The 22912-nt window shown below is 44.5% G+C and overlaps 1 protein-coding gene and 1 long non-coding RNA gene across 7 annotated transcripts in view; one reads left to right on the forward strand and one right to left on the reverse strand.

Moving 5' to 3' along the window:
* LOC110405789 lies at positions 485-7838 on the reverse strand. Its single transcript, XR_002443107.1, has 3 exons — positions 6682-7838; positions 2334-2394; positions 485-1121 (listed from the first exon to the last, which is right to left on the reverse strand). It is a non-coding gene; the product is annotated as an uncharacterized LOC110405789 (long non-coding RNA).
* Positions 7933-22912, forward strand: part of CARHSP1 (calcium regulated heat stable protein 1) — a 30827-nt gene continuing 15847 nt past the window's right edge. Inside the window, exon 1 of one of the 6 annotated variants that reach the window (XM_021411459.1) lies at positions 7933-8103. Coding sequence is in view for 2 of the 6 variants with exons in the window: in XM_021411453.1 (XP_021267128.1) it covers positions 12749-12767 (19 nt within the window). In the remaining 4 variants the exon portion in view is untranslated. Of the gene's footprint in view, positions 8104-10352; positions 10505-10667; positions 10689-12733; positions 12768-13429; positions 14702-15522; positions 15768-22912 lie in introns of those variants that run through there. The other 5 variants (XM_021411456.1, XM_021411455.1, XM_021411453.1 and 2 more) reach the window with 5 other exon arrangements.

A 22912-nucleotide genomic window follows, 5' to 3' on the forward strand; every position in this document is an offset into this window, starting at 1 on the left:
GGAGTCCATAGTCACTGTTGGGAAATGTAGTATGTTTAACGGCATCACAAGGGCTTTTCTGGTTAATCAGAGCTGAGAATAACTGTAACCAGCCCACTCCGCTGCAAAATATTGCATTGGTATTGCGTTAGTGCTATAATAGCTTCAGCAGAAAGAGGGTCACACACACAGAAACATAGTAAGTACTGGCCTTAGCTGGCACTAATTCAAGAAACAGATTAGTTTCCTGGAAGAGCTATAGCACCCTCACTGTTCTGGATTCTTTCCCCAGTAATGACTATGGGGCAGTCTCATATGCATTCACCTGATAGACTTGGAACAGGCTGAAAATTTTGCGTCTCACTTGCTCTTTTATTTAATGCAACATTTACTCACGCTCTCCTTCAAATCTGCGTAGATTTGGAATTGTCTTTGAACCTTACTTCCCTCCCCTCACCCCCAGTATTTCCGAGCATTTGCTTTATATTTGAACTTCTGATGAAGATTCAAAATTAGATAAAGGCTTTTTGTTGAGTTTTGTTATTTCTCAAGCTCTTTGTCAGAGTTTGGAGTCTTATCTCGTACACACCTGCAGAAAGTATATTGAATTCTTTGCATCAAGGACTGCTTGCATATTCCTGTACCTTATGTGCGTATTTCTGCTGATAAAAAATACAGGAAGTGAGTATATCTGTACTTGCTCAGTGCAGTGCTTTACTTTGATGCATCTAACTATATATTGGTGTACGTGCTTAAATGTTTTGTTATATTGCAACGCTTCTCTCTACAACGATTGGAAGGATTTCCTTCAAGGTAGATGCAGCTCCTGTATAAGTGGAGCAGTATGCAGTTATAGAAGAACATGGCTGCTAATGTCCCCATGTATTTTCAACACCAATAAACCAGTATCTCCCTTTTTATTAGGCATCTGATCTGTAAAAATATGGAGGACTGTGCAATTCTGTTTAAGTGCATTCACCTTTATCAGCTCATTCCATTCGTCTCCTTGCAGGAAGGGAGGTGCTGTGGTTCAGGTGGTCAGCTCCACACAGTCGTTCACTCGTTCTCCCCCTTCCCAGTGGGTTGGATGAGAGAGTGGGGGAAAAAGAAGTACAACTTGTGGGTTGAGGTAAAACTGTTTACTAAGATACAGAAAAGGAAAAGGATAATAGTTATCACTGTGTGTGTATATATATATATTAACATACATAGCAAGTGATGCACCAGCAATTGCTCACCATCCCCCAACCAACGCTCAGCTTGCCCCCCGAGCAGTGGAAGAGACAGATGAACTTCCACCCCCTTCAAAACTCCTACACGATGTCATATGGCACGGAATATCCCTTTGGGCAGTTTAAGTCAGCTGTCCTCATTCTGTTCCCTCCCAGCTCCTTGGGCCCTTTGCTGAGAATGGCCTCAGCTCTGTACAGCACTGCTTAGCAGCAGCTATAAATATTGGTGACTTATTGTATTCCTCCTAGAACCAAAAACATACCATCACCAGACACTGTGAAGAAAACAGTTCTGTCCCAGTTGAAACTAAGACAATATGTCTGACATCAGTTGTCACTATCCTGGACTTAACCAAAAGGGCAGTGCAATAGTCTTTATTGCACGGTATTTTTAAATAAAACACAGCTACATTTTTCCCAATCTCCGTTCTGTTCCGCAGTTGAAAAGTATGAAGTGCCATAAAAACAGCCTGCAGAGATTGTGGGAAGCATAAAACCTTCTTTCATAAGAGCAAGCTGGATTTACAAAACCTGCAGCACCACTGTTTATTGAGTGGTATGACAAGCCAGATCAATCCTGTTACTCTTGTTGTAAGGAGAGGGTTTTTTTAATCCTTGTATAGAACATTCTCCTATTTCTGCAAACTGAAATTCTTGCTGACTCTCTCAAACCAAATTTTTGATGCCTTTTGAGTCACCACATAATAAATCCCTTCTGTTGTTCAGACACGCATATTTGCATCATGATCTAAGTGTCAAACGTGGAGTATAAAACTCTGGGCCCAAAGGAAAGCTGTGCTAGTGTGCTATCATTGTTAAATTGCATCCATGGGGCCCATAAGAGAAATGCAAGGGAGGAGAGTACTGTTATCTGTTAACTTCACCATCCTCGCATTTTTTTTTTCCTCTAGCTGTTGAATGCATTATGAGCCTTGCTGGGATCCCAGTGGGAGACTATAGAAATTTTATTGTTGTCTTTAGTGAGAGCAAAATCATTTCCTGGGAACTATTCTCTGCACTGAAAGATGTCATAAAACTCGACACTTCACCAGGGATATGGGAGAAGTGGGCTTTGTTCTGTTCTCCCGTCTGAATGGATTTGAGCCTACATCTTCCATGTACCTCTCTTCTGGATCTGCAGGGTCTTCAGTCTGAAAGCCCTCTGCTGATGCAGTTCCATTTGCTAAAAATGAAGCAATTTTATTAATACAGTGTGAAAAGAATTAGAGTATCGCCTATTGATGAAGGGAATTTTCTGGATGAGTAGAATCCTGTACTTGAGACACTCTTCAGATGACTTGTACAGTCTGTTTGAGCCAACAGACACCAGTGGAGAGGGAAACACTGAAGAATAAACAGTTTTGTCTCCCCTGGAATGCCCTTTGTTGAAGGTTCTCACGTTCAACTTCAGTATCCTGAGCTTTCAGCTACTAAGTAAGGGGAAAAGCACCACCCTCCTTTGGTTATTGTTTTGCAGAAAGAAATGGGATAGATATTTGGCTCTTGAAGGGAGGGAGGGTCAGGAATCCTAATCAGAGAAGGAGGAACATTTGGCTGAAAGTACCTAAGTTCAAAAGGTGACTTAAGACACACTTTTCTTTTCTGGCTGTCTCCTATTTTTTATATTACATCACCCACATTCTATGTGGTTCTAAAACATAGTGTAACTGATTCAAAAACTTACGGCCAAACTCAAAACCTGTGTATACTTTTACATGCATCCACTGCATGGTTTGCACAGCCAGGTCTGTAAGAAGATGCCTTTTAGAAAGATGTTCCTCTGCATATGTAGAACTTAACACCTGTCCACTACCTTCCAAGAAAGAGTATTACCTATTTTGACTTTGTGAAAGTTTCGTCTGATTCTAGGGAAAAAAAAGATGCCACCACCATGAAAGATGTAAAGAAAACTCTTCATAGAAGTCAGTTTCTCTCAAAGCAATCTGCGCTTTTTATGGCTTCAATGTTCCTCTAATGGAGCAGGTCAGAGAGTTTTGCCCTGCCTCTTCATTTCCTAGCAAGTGTAGCTAATTGCTGTTTGGTGTGAGAAGCATCTGCAGGTTTGCAGCACTGGCTGACTGCAATTTCTGAGGCTGTTCAGAGTTGTATCTAAAAAAAGAATTGATGGGGTGGATGAATGCCATGTCTGATAATCAAATATTTAAACCTGGCAGGCTTTCAAGAGTAGCAGGTCTGCCAGCCTGTGGAAACACCCTTCTTTGGCCAGAGATGATTTGTTAGTTTTCAGAGGACTTGAGATTATATGTACATGAGATTTTATATCTGGTGTATTTTAAGAGAGAATGAAGACGGACATGCAAGCAAGGAGTGTTTTGTTGCTTCTATCTTGTAGATTGGAGCAAGTAATCATACACTGGGAAATGTAGTTGGAAGAATGCATTTGTCTTTCCCTGGTGTGGGAGGGAGAATGCTAATGGGATTGATGCCCCAAATAAACACAGATATTCTAAGCCATATATCATAGTGATCATAAATACAGGAAATCGATTCTTGTAACTTGGGCAATAAATGCAGTTTCTGCTACAAAATTCTGGGTCTAGGAGTACAGAGAACTCTCTAGACACCAGGATATTGGAGTTTTGTACTGATTTCTCCATCACGTGCTTTTCTGTCTCTGTTTTCTTTCACTTAACTGTTCTCATATGATGGGAAATTTACCTTATTCCCCCTCCCCCCCCAAGAAAATTCCAACTGTTGTCAGTTTTTTCTTGCTGGAGAGATTGCTGGATTTGCTGCAACAGTGTTTTGGAAGAATCTAGCTGCCCAGTCAAGTCACACAACTCATAAGAGCTGGTTGTTTTCTGAAAGAAATAGTCCTAGGGATGTAAAGTTATTTATACCAGTTTAATCTTAGCTATGACAAAGAACCCGATGATAATGAACAGAGCTCTTTGCAGGATGTGAAGTTTAAACATAGGTTTGACCTCTCTGCAGTTTGGGATCTACATAGAACAGATGGGGGGGGAAAGGGGAGAACGGAGCTTGTTCTGAAGATGGCACTCGGGTTAGTGAGAAGATCTCAAGGTGCTTTTGCAAAATGGACTTCAAAGGTCACCTTCTGGGCAGTCACCTTATTGAGATGGTAATCTTTAAATAATGATCATCATTTTGTTATCCAGTGACATATTTGAACAAATGCTCAACTCCCAGAAAAATCTACCTTCCTATGGCCTAGGAGAGCAATATTTTTAGGCTGTATGTGGCAGATAATAGAACTGAGAGCTGAAATGAGCTTTCTGAAAGGCCATCACCTGGCCAAGCATTACTTACACTCCTTCTCTATTTTATTATTTTTATTGATTATGTACTATCACATTTTAATAGATGATATTGCTCTTTACCAGTCTGTCAAGAGAGACAAAGCAAGTGGGATTTACATCACCGATGAATCTCTTTTCATGTCAAAGTACGAGCCAAATTGTTTCTTTTACCCTTCATTTACAACACAAAGATACAAATACCTTTGGAATAGGATGATGGAAAGATCAAGACATTTCATATAAGAGATGACACTCCAAGTAATTACTGTCTCTCACTAATAACAGAATTAGCTTATCACTTAAACACTTTTCTGTAAAGCTTTTCATTGTCGCATTTCTTTAAAATTTCACCTATTCTGAATTTGTAAATAAATCTCAAACACCTGCATGCTGCTGCAGAGTTCTTTCTCCCTCTGCACCTGGTTGCCTGAACTCACCATTTAGCCACTTCGTGGACTGCACAACTGTCATGTGAGGTGATCTGACACATCTTCTGATCTTCCAATGGAAAGTTTTTTGACTAAATTTTGCTATGGGTTAATTTGGTCAGAGCCCAGCTTCCATTTGTTTTTCCTTCTTTTTCTTTTCTTCTACAGTTAGCTATCAGTATGGCATCATTTTGAATTGTATGATCATTATCATCTTTATTCATCACAATGAATAATGAGTATTACCAAATGTGTGGTAAAATAAATGTATTTAAATAGCTGCAGATAACACAACATGATATATGTGCTGTATTAGTCAAAGTTAAGTAGCAGTCATCTTTTGTTCATCACATCTTTCAGCACTAGTAAAATATGAGTCTATTTGATCCCTGTTCCAATTTAAAATTGGAAATCTGTTGAACAGCCATAGTAATGAGGTTCTTGAGCAGCTGCTTTTATATTTTGTAGTCTAAAAAGTTTCCTAATTCGGTGCTATATACTAGAAATACATAGTATTTTAGTGTCCGTGCTGCAACATAGTCACTAGTGACATGCTGTAGTTCGTATACTAAGTGTTGTTCAGTGCTTATTGGTTGCTTTGTGCCCTGCATCACTCTTGCAGATTAATTTCTTCTTAATACACTGTACGTCAGAAATGGAACTTCAGCTGGGATGCTGTCAAATGTTAATGACCCTTGTCTCTCAGTTCCTAGCCTGACACTAGTATGCATAAAACAAAGCCTGACACAAGCTTACATGTGGATGCCTTTAAAGAGTGAAAATCAAGCTGGCTTCTTGACTTCTTATGGCAAGTTCATAGCAAACAGGCCTGATACTGAGTGTGGTGCTGAGGCTGCTAGGGTACCCACTGGAAATACAAGTGAAGCTTTTGGGAAGGGCAGAGGCTGGGGCAGTTTGAGGATGCGAGTCCCCAAGGAGCAGCTGGGCAAGCAGAGGTGGCCAGTGAGGCCACACGTGGTAATGACTGAGAGTAAATATAATGAAGATGTAAGGGGGAGCAGGGACAAATATTTTATCTCTGATGTAGCTGGTACTTAGAAAATAAAAAGCAAATGGCCTTGTTTTGCTACCAGAAAGGGTTTGGGGTTTTTCTAAGACTGCCTAATGCATGTGAAGTAAAAACACAGAGAAGAAAAATCGTATTTTGGTCTTAAAACACCACAATTTTCTCAGTGCTTACTTCACTGAAATCTTTGTTGTGTTTCTACTTCAGCACAGTCTGTAGACAGTAGTTTTCCTGAAGTAAAAGCCTGTATCCTTCTGGCTGTGAAGAAAAGAGATCTGAAAGAACAGATTCAGGAGCTGAATATTAGGTGACTGCCTCAGGACCAATGAAGAGACAACCTGCCTGACCCTAAAATACTAGGCTGAGTAATTTCTGTCTCATTTCATTAGTTATAAGATTCCACTGCTCATGACAAACATAACCTTTCTTTAGAAGGAGCAGAACCTGAAAACAAGCTAGGCAAGAGAAAAAAAACCATGCACAGAGACTGGATGGACTAGTGAACATCTTCTACCAAGCTGGCTCCACTGCCATGGAGTCCCTTCATTTTTAATAAAGGTGACAGAATTTCCCCTACATGCAAATCATGGGCGGAAGAGACTGGAAGTGTTTTAGTATAAGAAAAGGAATGATAACCATAAGAAGATAAGCCTGCTAGTGGCCAGCTCATGCCCGCTCTCACTATTTCTCTGGCCAATTAAGTGATACCTGACTACAACCCAGAGCAAACTTACTTGAAAGCTGACTTGTTCCTTGTCCATGACATAGTGTCCCACATTTGGCTGTGAGGGCATGGGACTCATTTCTCATCCTACTATTAAAAATGCTCTGGATATAATAAGTAATTCTGAGGACTAAATCCTCCCTCTGAAGGAAAGGTGGAAAGATGTTTGGCTAAGTTCCTGTTGAGAAGGTCATGTTACCGTTACTCTAACGGTACAGTTATGGCAGTTGGGGCCTTTGTTATCATTATTTCAAATATGTAAAGTATTTGCAGGGTTATTTGTGTTGTAATTAGTGTTACCTGAATTCTAAATCCAAAGGAGATTTATGTTTTGAGAACATTTTGTTTCCCTGATCCTGGTGCTATGATTTATTTGAGAATAGCAGTGATGTCCTCGGTTCCTACACTTTGCCATCTGAATAGAAGTCATCTCAAGCATGATTCAAAGTTACAGATGATTAAGACAGTGAGAGCTCACAATAACTTGTCGGAGACTGGCTATGAAAAAATTGATCTTATAAAATAAGATGACTCTATCCGGTTGTATAATAAACAACTTTCAGTGAAAGGTGAATCACGTACATTCAGTTTGACACACTGGTGTTGCAATTTCCAGTCAGCATTGCGGCTGGACATGAGAATGTAAAGCACAACAGAGCACTCTGAACTGAGGCTTACTCAATTAGTGTGCTGCATCTTAAAAGTGTTAAGGGTGTTTTTCCTCCTATTCTCTGCAATTTGATTGCTCTAATCACTAAGAGCCTGCTTCTCATTTCCAGGCACAGTTCATTCATGTCTGGCCTACGCTGCTGGTCCTTGTGCCGACCATATCTTGTAGATGAAATAGTTCCAAAAATTGGTCCGGAAGATAGAAACTGGAAATCCTCTGTGGTGCATGGAGCTGTCCTAGATTAACTCACGTTTTTCTAATAGTGCTGGCCAGTATTCACCTTGTCAAGTACCAGCACCCATCTCATTGCTGAAGGCCTGTTAAAGCCACCTCATCCTTGCTGCTGTACGTGAACATATTTCACCCACCTGTACTTAATGAATCACATTAGCTGATACATATCCCCCTACACACTCATTTCCTTGTCTTAAATTTTGTAAGTAATTGCAGTCTGAATACATTAAATGAATGAAAAGTGGTATAATGTTGCTATTCTATCAAATCCTTCTGTTTTTTTTCCCCGTTAGGTTTGTGAGGGGAGTGCTCTGTCCCTGCAACAGCCCAGAGCCATGTCTCAGTAAGCAAGGGATCAGTCGGCAGGAGAGGGGAAAGGCAGGAGAGCCCCGTGGCCCTGCCACCTCCTGTCCTCCTACCAGCTGTGCCTCGCCAGACCACGCTGACAGCAGTGCCTCAGAGAGGGATCCTGAGCCTGTGTGCTGGGGAAGGAGCCGACCACCCCACGCCAAGGACAGAGAGAGCAAGGTAGGCACATGTGCTGAAAATGATTAACCAGCCATTATTAATTGTTCTGTGGGAAAGGGGAGATAGACAGCTCAGAGTTCGGAGGGATGCTGGAATCTCTTGTCTCCAGCAGTTGGTGAAAAAAGCAGCAGGCAAAATCTCATTTCCTGACTGTGATATATGCACACACACTCATACGGAGTCCTCCGAACTCACAGTCCAGTATTGAAAACCAACCTCTTGACTGTGGACATGTATTGTTGCATATTTTCCATATGTTGTGCACATATGTTTGGGAAGAGGATACAGAGAGGGTGAAGGAAGAGAGGTAACTCATGACTACTGACTTTTGAGGAAAAGACAGGTGTAATCCAAGCCTGTGTGACTGGAGGAATTGCTCTGAGCCATGCTCACTTATGTAGTGTTTTCCCTTCATACTCTTCCACCTATAAAAAAATCATTCTGGTGACACAAGACAAAACAGCAAAGATTTCAAATTTTTTACTTCCTACAAGATTTACAATTAATATTTTAAGCAAAAGAAGTCATCAGCCCCTTGACTGTCTATCTTACAAAGGGATAAGATTTTCTGTGGAACAGAAATAGATAGAGAAGTAAGATACTTTGGAAGCAGAGCGTGTGGTTGACATGGAAAGCTGATTACTTCATGTTGTACAACCTCCCCTAGATCCTCAAGATCAAACAGTTCTTACTGTGTTAGTGCTGCTTATTTTTCTGCATGAAAAAAGCCTCTTGCTCTCTGTTTGCAGCAGTTTTAATCCAAGTTTCACATCACTACTTCTTATGTGATTATGGGTGGCTAACAGACAGTATACTTGTCTCCTGTAAGTGTTAGCTTTGTAATGATATAAGGACATGCTTTGGTATCTCTAAGTGGAGAAAAACCCTGCAATAATTCTGTGCCTAAGCTGTCTTTATGAAACTGTGCTCTAAAGTATTGTAGCTTAATATCAGCGGGAAAATTGTGCACAAATGGAAGCACTGCTAAAGTTGATTCCAGGATTCTGTCCCTTAAGAGAACTGTCGAAGAAAACATCGGCTAGTGCTTTTGGCTCAGTTGAGATGGTGAGGTGACTGGTGAGAAATCACATATGTAACAGCTCTGATAATTTGCAGAAACTGAAAGAATCAAAGTTGATGTTGGGCATAAGTTGATGCACCTCATTTTGTTTTAAATGATCTTACAAGGGTCATGAGAAGTACCTGTAGCCCAGCTTCTTGCATTCTGTAACTGGTACTGACCTCTGGGGACAACACTGGGTGAAGGCAGCTGCCCTGCCCTGACATCATTCAGTCATTCTCATGTTCCTGTTAAAGTCTGTTACAATTAACTAAGAATCTCATTGCTCCAGTACTGTTGTCATCAGTTGTCTTGCTGCAGCTTCTACTTCAGGCCTCATTGTGGCAGATTACAGAGCTCTGGTTCACGCAGATGTCAAACACATCCAAATGATGCTAATGCAGAGCATGTGCTTTCTTGTCAGCTTGCACCACAGCAAAGTTGTTCATCCTTCCTCATTGCAAAATTTAGGAAGATTTACCAGGATTCTTCTGAAAAGTCATCAGGCTTTACCAACCTCTCTGGCCATATCATTCTTTCTTTAACACTGTTTTTACATCATCACAGAATGGTTTGGGTTGGAAGGGACCTTGCAGCCCATCCACTTCCAACCCCTGCCCTGGGCTGGCTGCCCCACCAGCTCAGGCTGCCAGGGCCCCATGCAGCCTGGCCTTGGGCACCTCTACAGCTCTGGGCAGCAGTGCCAGGGCCTCACCACCCACACAGTGGAACAGTTCTTCCTTATATCCAATCTGAATCGCTTCTCTTTCAGTTTAAAACTGTTGCCTCTTGTCCTGTCACCACAAGCACTGGTAAAAAGTCCATCTCCAACCTTGTTGCAGACCGCCTTTATACTGAAAAGCACAACCTGGTCTCCCTGGAGCCTTCTCTACATTCAGTGCAGCTCTTTCAGCTTTTCTTCTTCTTTCAGCTCACTGTTGGCATTTAATTGTCTGACAAACGGGCTGAAGGCCAAGCACATTCTCCTTCTTGGCTGTTCCCAGGAGAAAATTCACCTGTGCGACGAGGTGGGCTTTGTGCGTGCCCTCCGGGGGCACGGGGGTTGGCTGGAAAGGGAAAGAAAGCGAGAAGAAGAAAGGCGCAAAGCTCCTAGCACCGGTCTGAAAAGATCACCGCGCACCTCCCCGCCAGCAGCCGCGTCCCCCGCTGCCACCTCGGGCTCGGGGCGGAGCGGGGCTCCGGGGCTGGGCCCTCCCACCGCTTTATAGCGCGGGGCTGCCGGGCCGAGCCAGCGCCGCCTGCCTGCCGGCCTCTGAACCGAACCGAGGCGAGTCCAGTCCAGTCCAGTCCAGTTCAGTTCAGTCAAGTCCTCCGTGCGAGGTGAGCGGGCGGGGCGCTCCGAGGGGGCTTCAGCCTGGGCTGGGCGCCTCGAGGGCTGCGGGCCGGGGGCTCGGCGCTCCCGTTGCTGCTGCTCGGGTTTCAGCGGGGCACCGCGGGAGGGCTGGGGCCGGGCGTGCCGGCCGGAGGGGGACCCCGCGCAGCCTCGCTTTCCCCGCGGCGATGGGTTGGCTTCGCTTAAAGCTAGTTCCTTATTTATTTCTTTGTATACACGCGCTTCGTTGTGGTTTTTAGTTTATTTATCCTTGTTTTCACCACTTAGGAAGTGGGGGATGTGCCGTTGGTACGGTCGGAGGTGTTATTCTACAGATCGCAGGGAAGGCACAGCGTGCAAAGTGAGGGCTTTCTTCGGCCGGGAAGGGCGAGCTCCAGCAGCGCTGGGCGCTTGGAGGGCCCTCCCCAACTTCTCCCGGCCCCGGCTGTACTGCGGGCAGCGAGCTGAGCAGCAGCTCCTCCGTTCACTGAGGCTGGATAAAGCCCTTATTTCGTGGTGTTTGTACGCTGCACGGATGTGCGTGTCTCTGCTTGCTCTTGGGGAGAAGTCTCCAGGTTTAAGTTTTGGATCTGTGCCTCTGAATTTGGCTTCTGAGGGAGGGAACTGAAGTTCTTTTATGATGCTGTTTTTGCTGGAGCTGCGGAGCTACTTCTGAGAAACGTTTGCAGAACCCTCCGTGGTTCTGGGCTCGGTTTCCTTGAGAGCCTGAGAAAACCTTGGGGCTGCAGTGATGTGGTAGTCCTGATGAATTATTTTGGCATGTTTTATTTTTGTTAGTGTGGTTGAAAGGTTGGTTTTTTTTTTGTTTTTTTTTTTGACTGCTGTTCTAAGCATCACCTTCTGACTTTTGTATTGTTTGGCAAATGAGTAACGGGAGACAGAACGTGGCTCTGGCGAGTGGTCCTTTGCAGGAGCAGGGCCATGGGTGACACTTGTCCTGCACCTCGTGTGCATCAGGGCAGCACAGTGCTGTGCCACCTCTGTCCTCGTGTGACCTGTGCACCTGCTTCTGGCCACACGTACCCTCTGCACTGCCCCGAGCTTCTGCTGCTGTAGCTTTCTCATGGCTGTATTTATTTCCAACAGCAACATCCTCCTTTATTTGCATGCATGTATACAGAGAAATATCTGCATGCAAATAACTTGAAAGCAATCTGGTAAAGCTGGGTGATACAGAGTTCTGTCTTTGTTTATAGCTGTTGCTGTTTGGGTAGAGGTGTACATCTAGCGAAGCCAATCTTTGTGTGCTAGAGGAATTGCATGTTCCGCAAATATGAATGCATCTAATGCTAGTAAAGCAGTATTATAGCAAACCATTGGTGTCATGGTGTTACACTGTGTGGTGTGGGGCTGTCTGAATGAATGGTGGTGGTGGGTTATTTGGAGGCAGAGGTTGCTCTTGGTGCTAAATATGGTCCTGGGGCATGTGTCACTGATCTGTGAGCGGTGAGTGCTGGAGAGGTGAAGGGAGCCTTGAGGGCAGAGGTGCAGGTTGTTGGAAGAACCAGAAGATGTAATCTCTGAGAGGGGATTAAAGGGGCAAAACAACAGTGGCCAAGTTAGTGCTGAAGTGTGATAACTTGTTTGAGAGCGTGGCAACGTTTCTGCTTGGGAACATAAGTGAGCAATGAGAAACCGACCAGCAATCAGTCTGGCTGTGGCTGGGGTGCTGTGAGGGGAAAGCTGTCGCTGATTTTACTTTCTTCTGCTTCTCTTAAATTTCCACTGGATCATTGCCTATGGGGTAGACTCAGCAGGGAGCGATGGTAACTTCTCAAAGCATGAAGGAGGGAAGGCTGTTGATCATCAGTGAAATTTGATGAGCTTGTAACAGTTCGAATCTGCAGTGATAAATATTCTGATGTTGGCGGTGGTCTGCCCCTCACCTGGAGGGTTTCTGAGAGAGTCTAAGGAGGGGTGGTTATCTTGAAAAGTGCAAAACCCCACAGCTTCCTCCTTGGAAGAGCAGGCCCTGAGCCCTGCATGTGGTCATCGCGGCCCTGCCCTGGGTTGGGAGCTGCCTTCTTGTGGTGCTGGGGGCAGAGCTCTGTGCTGTGCAGGGGTGGTGGCAATCTCTGGGGTGAAAAAAAGGAAGTAAATAGCTAAATAGCTTTTTTTTGTATGTGTGTGTGTGCAATTTAGGAAAAAACCTTCAAATCCCGCTTTTTGCAACAGGTTGTGGTGGAAACTAAACAAAACTGAACTGCTGAAACACTGGAGAGAAATGAGAGATGCAAAGTGGAGATTTAGGTCTGTATGATGTGTTAGTCCTTGGCGTAGCTCAGCTAAAATGAAAAATAGGAAGCATTAATCTGCCGAACTGCTTTCTCTTTCCTCCCAGGGCAGGTAGAGATGGTTGTTTTGCTTCCGTCTGTCTTGGTCTAATATTGTCTTTTCATCATATCCAAGGCGGCCCCCTCCGCAGCTCAGCTATCTTAATTTCCTCTGCTCTCTGAGCTGCTTGTTTCCGCTCTCACTGCTTGGCTGGGCTGTCTCTGGGGGCTGCGGAGGGGGGTTGAGCGCCAAGCGAAGCAGCCGTCGCCTTGTGCTGATTTCTCCTCTTTCAGTTCTATAATTTTGTTCCTTTGAGCCAACCTCAACTGGTGAGGTGGTAAGCGGTGCCTGTGCTGCTGACAGAGACCGTGCTGCACACAGCAGTGTGCAACTCTCCCTGCTGCAGCACTGCTTCTTGCAGTCACCCCTTCCTGAGAACAAACAGCTGCCTCTTATTGTGCAGCAGGGCTTTTTGTAAACAAGTGTGAGCAGGGTCACTTGGAAAACTCTGCTTTTTCCCCCCCCCAGGCAGTTGGTTAGCAAGAAAAAAAAAAAAAAAAGGAACAGAAGATGTAGAGCTGGAGCTGCTCTGTCATGTGGTGGCATCTCAAAGCACTGTCTTAGCTTTGGTGTCAGCTGCAAGGTGCATCTGGGAGAGGAACTGAGATGATGCGTTCTTTCTCTGTGTGGTGCAGAAAGGCACTTACTTGACTTCCATTTCTGTCATTTGTGGGCCACGTGGAATGCATTAAAATGATGCTTGTTTGCTGTGCCCCAGGGAAGCTGTAAAACACCATGCAAATCAAGTTGCAGCTTCTCTGGTTTGACCATAGAGCTTATGGGTAAATGGGGCATGGGTTCTGCCCTGGGAGCCTGACCTCACATTGATGGAGGGGGCTTTAACAGCCTGGGAAGCCTGGCTTCAGTTCAGTCAGGTTTCGTTTGAGTGGTTCCTCTGATGTGCTACAGTTTTACTGCCTGGCTGCAGTCCTGCTGTCTGACTTCAGAGGTTTGCTGGTTGGTTGGTTGCTGCTGGCTCGAGGCAATTGTGCAGCTGCTTTTCTCATTGGGTCAGTTTAAGATGAAGATAAATAATAAGGTAACCCAGGACATCCTTTTTAACCAATGACTGAGTTTCTGGGGGCTAATGACCCTAGCGTTATGAGGTTGCTGCATTATTAATGTAATTTGGAAGATGAATAATAGACGTAAAGAAATGAATGTAAAGTTTTTGACCCATTATCCACAGTATGTTGGGCTCCTTGGTCCCATCTAGCACTCGTTTTGAATTCTGTATTTCTCCAGGGAGGAGCTGGAGGTGTGGTGAAAGCCTTGGATGATGTTTAAATACTACCATGTTTCAAGGACAGCAAATTTAACTGTGGCCTTTGAATTCCTGTGGGGTTGCTGGGGTAGTAATTCTGCTTGGTGCCCTGTGATGATGTGTTTCACCTAGCAGCTGGCTCCGAGCTGCGTCCTGCCTTGAAGGGTGATCAGATAATGGAGGGGTAAAGGCACCGGGAAAACAAAGTAACCAGCAGTTACACCCAGGAGTGGTTTTCCCCTGAGAACAGTGCTACGGAGAAGGGCTCTATTACAGTACTCCGGAAAAAGTGTGCAAGGCTGTGTGTGCTGCACGGCCATTGTCCTTAGCCGTGGCTCTGTGCCTGATCTGATCAGATCGCTGCATGTAACATAGAGGAAAACAGAGAACCTTGACCCAACAGTTTCACTTGAATATTAAACGCTGCTGGTACTTTGCCATGCCTCATGGGCAGCATATGACTTTGGAAGTGGCAGAGTATTAAGAGCTAAAGCGGATCCCAACAAGAAGAGCAAAGTCCACGTTGGTACAGCTTACAGTGGGAACCTGCAGGCTTGCAAGCCCTGGGGGCTAATGTGAAACTGAGGTAGGAAGCAAAACTGGGTTGAGTGTTTCACAGCTGTGAAACACAAGAGTGGTGTGGTTGGTGCTTCCTTGCTGGGTGGTGGCAGCAGGGCTCTCTGTGAACCTTTGCTCTCAAAAGGCTGCTTACTCCCCTGACTTACAAGGCAAGGAGTAGGGAGGCTCGCAGCGGACCCAGCATCTCTGATGCTGCCCTTGCCCTCCCAGTGCTGGCCCGGGGCAGGGAGGTGGGATGTCTGTGTTCCGAGTGGTGGTTTTGCCCTTGAGGCCTCTGAGTCTTAAAACCTTTCCAAGGAGCAACTTCTTTACCATTACTTGGAAGAGGAAATGTAACTACTTTAAAAAAAAACAAAACAAAAAATGGGGGGGGGGAGCGAGCATTTCCTGTTTACAGAATTCATACCTATTACTGATTTAATAAATGATTTCTTTTAAGCAATTTCATTATTTATATCACTTTGTTCTCTGTGTTGCTATGGAAAGCGTGTCTGAAAAGTGCTCTTATGGAAGTCTCAGTTTCTGAATGAACGTAGGCTTCGTTTCTGTGCAGAGGGACTGCTGCTGCCTGTTTCAGGGACTCTGGGAAACTCCTGAAAACTAGTCTCACAGGTGTTTAATGCAAAGGTTCTCTTTTTATCTCCGTGTGTATCCATGCAGCCCTCTTCTCTTTCGATTGTTTCTTTTCCCCCTTACTTTAATTTTTCTCAGCACAAAACTTAGGCGAGAAAGATTTCTCCTGGGGTCATGAGATATGATACATGGTCTTTTACCCACAGCAGCAGTTTCCTTCCTTTTCTAGGAAGGAAGCTGACTGCTGGAACCAGCCTGAGCTGCATCTGGCAGAGCCACGGCACGGATGCTGCCGGCAGCACCCCATGGCTGTGGGGCTGTCGTGCTGCTGCCAGAGCTTTCACATGCTGGCCTCTCCCATCCTTCCGTCACTCTGGCTCTTCTGCAGCCAGACTTCTCCTGGAAATCCTCCCAGAGGAGTAAAACAAGAAGCAAAGGTAGTGCACAGCTGTCCTGGCTGTACCTGCTGACATACAGTGTCTAGTACAAGTTCCTATGAAGTGAGTACCTTATATACATTTTCAGTTTCGTACTTGAACATACATGCCTCAAGACCTGGTTTTTTTTTTTTTTTCCTCTATCAATCAGTTGATTATTTCATTGATTTATTTTTTACCTTCTCTGGAAAGCATCTGTTGCCTGTTTCCTTGCTTTGTCTTGTTTAGCTTTTGAGCATTAACTCATTTGGCATAAATAACACTTCCAGTATCTGTGGTTCTGGACAGCTCTGTCCTGTTCCATACGTTTCCAGCGCATCACTGGGGCTGGGGCTCTCGAAATGGGAGTGTGGTAAATAGTTTTGTTGATGTGTAAGTAGACATGAAATCCAGCCTCGCACACATGCCTCTGCTGGCTCTGCATTTCACAGGCAGTAAAACAATACCGTCCCTGTTGCCATTTAACTGACTCTGAGCACAGAGAGTGGATGTGCTGAGCAAGAAAAACTAGTTTTTGCATGCATGGTAATTGGACTGAGAGCAGTCAAACTTCTGTAGGTCCATTTTCTCATTAGTCAGATAAGAATGATGCATTACCTGCAGTAGATCTGCTGGACTGCTAGTATTGTAAGACAGTTTTGAGGGTAAAGAGATTTCTTTCTTTCTTTCTTTCTTTTTTTCCCCTAGGAATCTGTATCTGTTTCCCAAACTGTTGGACAGAGAAACTTGACAGGATTTGTTTCATGTCTGGTTTCTGAAGGTTCAAGGTGCTTGTTGAGGCAGCTGTTGTTCCTGAAGCAGTTTGGGAGGCTGTGAGTGGTGGGTGTGTGCCTCAGCTGTGTGCCTTCTCATGTAAACACAGGTCTGTTTACACCATACAGAGACGACCTGTTTGTCAACACTGCAGACCACATATGGTTGGTGGCAAGTTGCATGAGTCACCGTTGTTCCCTGGCAGTGGAAGGTACAGCCGTACCCTGGGGTGCCCCAGGCCCAGCACTGCAGCCAGGTGTGGGAAGGGATCTTCCTCCTCTGCTCTGCGCTGGTGCAGCCTCACCTTGAGCACTGGGTGCAGCTTGGGCACCACCATGTAAGGAGGACATGAAACTATGAGAGGGAGCATCCAAAGGAAGGCTGCAGAGATGGGAACTGCTCAGATTTCAGAAGCTTTTCCTGAGAAATTCAAATCCCAATCTTCTTTCTGTGGCTTGGGAGAGCACTTCTGTTAAGATCTGCAGGAAAGGAGCTGACAGCAGTTAAATCATGTGGCACCCAAATTCCCCGAGGCAGGGCTCTACACTGAACACTTTTGAGATTATTTTACTTTTTGTGAAGATGTTGAAATAGACTCCTGCACTTGGAATTAATTCTTTTTGGCAGTGTCCTGATAAATTCCTGTTCTCTTGTTTCTGTCAGAGTTGTGCTGGGTATGAGGGCTGAACATCCCCTGCTGCTGCAAGCCTTGCTGCCCAGGAGTTCTGGATGAGCAGAAGCTTGCATCTAGTGTAGGGAGCTATACTGTAAGTTGGGCTGAGAATTTCAGCGGAAGGAAGAAAAACAGAAGTGCAATTGTTAAGTGGGCCAGTGATCTATAAGCTTATGCATATATAGCATAAGCCTTGGAAATAGGACACAAGTAGGAATATGTGAGTCAGCATAAGGAAGGACTTTAATGGAAATTGAGAACGTTTCATTGCTGGTCAACAGAAACTTTCTTCACCTTTGTGTCGTATACATAGGACTTGCCTTTTTTTCTAAGATATTTCAATAAATTGTGTATTTGTCAGTCGCTTATTGATTTTGATGCAGATTCCAAATGAGATCTTAATCATAAACCTTTTGCTTAATTTCTGAGAGATGTAATTGGAATATACCAGGTTTTTCGGGTGGGACGTTTAAAATGATGCGCAGTGTTGCAAGGCAGTGAGAGTGGGGGTCAGGACAGTCGGAAGATAGAGCCAGCACTGAGAAGGAGTCTGGTGTTTGTGGGCGCCTTGTGGTATTAGTGTGATGACTGAGTTATTTGTGAGTGATTTCTTACTCTGCACCCTACCATTTGCCTCTTGCTGTAATGCTGCCAGATGAATTATCCTCAGAGGAGTATTGTTTTCTTTCCCTTTGAAAATCCATTTGTCTCAAACTTCCATGATTGTAGACCTTTCTAATGTGATCTGTTTTCTCCTACTAAAGTGTTGATTAGGGAGAAAACACAGCGAACTAATTGTTCTGAGAAACACTTGAGCCCCATAAATATTTCAGGGGATTTTAGTAGCCTGGAAATCTCACAATTGCACGTGAACAAACATACCCATAACTATGGTTGAGGTTCTGTGGTGTGAGGAGGCTGAAAGAGGAAGAACTTCTCCAAATTACCTGAGGGTTTACCTTCCTTGGAATTGCATGACGTTGTGTAAGACACTTTGCCTTGTAGATGAATGCTAAGTGACTTAGGCACTATAAAAGAGGTTACATGTGTTTTAGTGTAACTATTTTCTGCCAAAATTACACAATTCCTGGAATAAACTCACATGGGGTGCGCTGGCATGGAAGTAATGGCAGGAACAAAGCTTCAGGCTTGCAAAAGCACTAAAGGAAGAGCTGAGTTGCAGAGCTCGAGAGCAAGCGCTGGAAGACACAGTTTGTTCCCTGTTCCGCCATATATTGCACTTCATCTGGGAAATACGTAAGTTCAGTATGATTGAAGCCTATTTAGCAAGAATAGGTTGATACATGCTAAGTGGTGCCTCTGTTATCCAGGAACAAAGTTCCCAGTCCCAATAGCGTGATGGAGGGAGCAGGAGTGTAGTGTGAGCAGTGATTCTTTGCTGGAAACCATAAAATGCTGAATAGATAATGTCTGGCTCTTGGTCCAAACAAAACCAGCTAACTCATCAACAAGCTGAATCTTTAGGACTATTTGATACTTTTAGGGTTTACTTCACTTTTTCAGTTATTGCAGCCATTCAAGCATGGAGTCATAAGGGCAATTTAGAAATCCGAAGATGTGTTTTAAAAAGCCACGAGGTTTTTCTTTTGTAGTTAGAAATTTAAAAGCAGGGAGAAGAACAGAAAGAAGCTTGTGCTCCCCCCCCCCCCCCCCCTTTCTGTCTCTCTCCCATTTGTGTCACCTCTAGTGGAAAATTTAAGGCTAGATTTATGAATAAGCCTGTACTCTTCCCTGCGTGCTCCTCTGAGCTAATGCTGCTCTTCCTTTGTCTGTCGTATATTATGCCCTTCGCTTTCCTTTTCTTATCTTATTTACTGTTCTTTGTGTTCTGAACTCTGTCCTTTCTTAATGTCTTTATATTCACTGTCAAATAAAAGGAGATTTTTTTTTTCATATGACAGTTAAACTGTGGGACTTTTTGCCACAGGATACTATGGGCGCTAAAGGGCTCAGGAGGGGTTTGGCAAAGCTCCTAGGATGTTATTAAACAACACTATGCCACCTTCAGTTTAGCATTTGTTTAAGCTTTATGTTACGGGATGTTGGAAAGATGCTGAGGGCAAATAACCCTGTGTGCTCACCTTATACTTTACTCTGACTAGGCAGCCATTAGTGGCTACTTGCGTCAGACTGAATAAAGTCATCCTGATGTTCCCCTGTGTCACTGCAGAAGTCTGCTTGTGATCTCTCTTCATTATTACCCTCCCTTAATTATAGCCTATGTGAGACATGTAAGATTAACTTCTATCTGAAGAAGCCAGTATACACTGTTGGTGTACTTGTGTGGGGTACTCTGCTCCAGGAGAGGAGTGGTTGGAGCAGGGCTTTCCTCTCCCTGGCTCTGGCAGCGATTTGGCACGCACCTGGGCAGTGCTGTGACAGACACAGCATCACTGCAGTGCCTACAGAAACCACTGGGATTATAGACTGACTGCATTCCTCCCCAGCTCATGGCCTTTTAAATTTAATATGTTGTTAATCTGGACGCTCTTACTTCAGGCAAAGCCTAGTGAGTGCTGTCACCTGTGGCAGCTAATGCACTCCATCTGGTACAGCTTCCTGTGATGGCTTACAAATAAAAGACCCTGGCTAGCTATTTGTGCTGGGCAGTTGAGAGCAAGAAGTTTAAGCAGTGCTAATGATGGCAAACATGGAATTTCTAGTAAAAGAGGCTCTTGATTCCTCTCTATTTTTGATACAGTAAGCCACGAGGTATCACTATAGTGCTTTCATTATAACCATAAACCAGGTGAAACATGCACCTAATCCAACTGTCTACTCTGTTCCTTAACCTAAATGCATTGTTAATGTATCTGTCTGTTTGCATGAACAGTTACAGAAGGTGAGCGGTAAGAAGATCTCCTCTTTATCCGTGTACTTCATGTGCTGCTGCTGACTTGGTTCCCCTGCCGTCCCTTTCTGTGATCTCTGCTTTGCAGGGTGGATTTGGGCTGCTCCAGCAGCACTGCTCTCAGATGCATCAAGCTGCTTGCTGGAGGAGCACGAGAGCAGCCATGGCATTTGGGGAAAGGGTGCTTGCTGTTGGGCTGCTTGCAAATAGACTTTGCAGCTTAAACTCTGCCCAGTTCTAATCCAAATTAATCTGCATGCATAGATGAGCACTAGGAATTTTCTTTGTATTTTACCTACCTTATAATTAGGCTTTTATTGGACATGGGGACAGTTGGGCAGTGTCCTGGTCTCCAACTGTGACCTGCTAAGAGCATAATATTTATGCAGTAATCCTTTCTGTTGACACATCACAGGCACGTTGCAAGTGTTCCAGGTTTCAGTGTTAATTGAAATGCCAGTATTAATTGTGGAAAGTTGCTCATAAGCAAACTGAGCTGGAAGGAGAAACTTTCTGCACCCTTGGTCCCTCACGTTCATCGGAGCAAGGTGATGGGGGCGGGGGGGGGAATCTGCATGCCTCTGTGCTTTCAGTAAATGAGAGCAAGGGACGTGCTGCTTGGGATTCTGCTCTGGAGCAAAATCAGTCTCAGAAGCGTTCAATGTGTTGTAATGCCAGTAGTGTGAGAAGGAAATGGTTCATAGATAGATGTGACAGGGTGACAGGCTCCAGGAAACCTATTTTGGCTTTTTCCCAGGTGTTTCCTTCATTCAAAAGATCCTAGATTTCCATGGTAGCATTGTGGTGCTATTCAGAATGCTTAACTTTCCCCAGACTGCTGTATTTTTAGTGTTGGGGGATAGATTTAAAGGAGGACAGGAGAACAATGTGTAAATATGCAGGGAAATGATGGAGGCACTTGCATGTCACCTACCTTAATTATTTCCATCGATATTTCAAGGGCAGAACTTAAATTTCTCCTGCATGTCCTGCAATCTGTGCGTTGTATTTTATCTAGGTTTCAGTGTGGTGCAATCCTACAGTATTTAAAATAAACGTGTTGGTCAAAGTTGATTCAACTGCATGTTGGAATAGGTGAAGGCAGCGTGTGGTTGGAGTATGCTGAAGTGCAGTGCCTGGAAATGTCACACCTTCCATCATATTGCCTTCGTGCAATGGGTAATGGAAGGAAAATGCTTTGCTGGCTCAAGGAGAAGAGATCATGCCCTGATTGCCTCTCATCTGTTAGAGCTGCATCTCTCACTCAGCTGCTGAGGTGGGGCTCATAGGGAGCTGTCTGAGAGCTGTTCTTGCTTTGCAGGGCTCGGTTCAGAGCCAAGGACAGTGCCAGAAAAACCTCTAAAAGTTCTTGGTAGCATTTGGAAGGCGAAACCTGTGCAAGTAAGGCAGGCTGGGAGGCTCTGGGTGTGGGTGTCGGTTTTGGTGTTTGCTGGTGCCTTCCTGTGTGCGCACAGCCTCACATCTGCTTGGCGGTGTGTGGAAGTGGGGCCGGCACTTCTGCTCCTCCAGGAGAGCTGTCAAGTGAATCTGGGTGTGAACAACGTCACAATCAAATAGCCGACTGCTTTGGTAGAGCCGCAGGCTTCCTGCTGCTGCTCGCAGGCCTCTGCCCTGCCCCTGCGCTGTGCTCTGTGTTGGGTGGGCGGTCAGCCTCCATGCATCTGCCCCCTCGAGTTCCTGTCCGGCCTGGGCTGGTGTGACAGAAGCTACCAGGCTGTTCGTCTGCTGTGGCTGTGGGCAGAGAACAAAAAGGGCGTTTGTGCAGCAAAACGGCACTGCGTGTTCCACACCACGTTTTACTTTCTGTCTGAAGAGCAGAGGACACCAGAATAGCATAAATGGGAGCAATAACCTAACTTAGCACTCTTCTAAATCCATTTAGTCTGTTTTGTTGTAAATATCTCTGTGGCTTGTCTGTGTTTTAAAGAAAGGAGATAAAATTCTGCCCCTCTGCCCTTATATGAGGATGGGGATGGACGGTGTTTTGTGGCTGGGTTGTCTGTGCTGCTGCAGGTGAGTGAAGAGCTCTGCGCTTCGCTTGTCACCTGCTGGTTTATATTTAGGTAAAAGTGCGTTTCCGTGAAAGCTGCGTTTTCACTTGTGCCAAAGCCCAGGTCTGATACTGAGTTACCAGAATGAGGTTTTAATCATTTAAAATTGTCTGAATTTTAATCATTAAATTTTTTTTTTTCCTGTGACCCATCAGAGTTGTGGTCCTGCCAGTTTGAAACATGCACTCCTTGAAAGCAGGGTACCCAAAGCAGAGGCCTTCCAAAATCTGAGCCTTCCTCATACCGGTCACTGCAGCAGGCCTCTTTGAAGAAGGTTTGGAAAATCACATCCCTTTGGTGTTATCTTGCTCTTAGCTGAATGTTGACTGTGTTGCTGGGCAGAGCATTAGCTGGTGTATTGCAAATGCCATCCATATTTGGACAATTTAAAGCCATGTTTTTGTTTCCATCTCTGTTCTACTTGAGAGGAGGGTGGAAAGCTTAAGCTGGTACATGAAGAAACATGACTATCCACTTCTACCTTCGCAGCAGCCTGAACAATTAAACACAAAAGCCTTTGTTACCCGATGACTTCATTCTTAAAAGACCTTTTTAATTTTAGTAATTAGTTTCAGGAAGGAATAATGAAAATATGTCATTGACAAGAAGGCTGCATCTCACATGTGTGAGGAATCTGCTCCATAATTCATGGGCTGGAGAGCGTGGGTGTGGAAAGGACAGTGCAAAATGGAGATGAGATTTCAGTTCAATGAGTCTTGGTCCTAAAGACAGCTTTTCTAGTCTTCATGGTATTTTCTTGACCTATATCACTACTCATTTTGCTAGCTCATCCAGATATTTTTAGATTTTCTTAAATAAGAACGTATCAAGTTATTGG

This window comes from Numida meleagris, chromosome 13, assembly GCF_002078875.1.
Source record: "Numida meleagris isolate 19003 breed g44 Domestic line chromosome 13, NumMel1.0, whole genome shotgun sequence".
In the NCBI taxonomy this organism is placed as follows: domain Eukaryota; kingdom Metazoa; phylum Chordata; class Aves; order Galliformes; family Numididae; genus Numida; species Numida meleagris.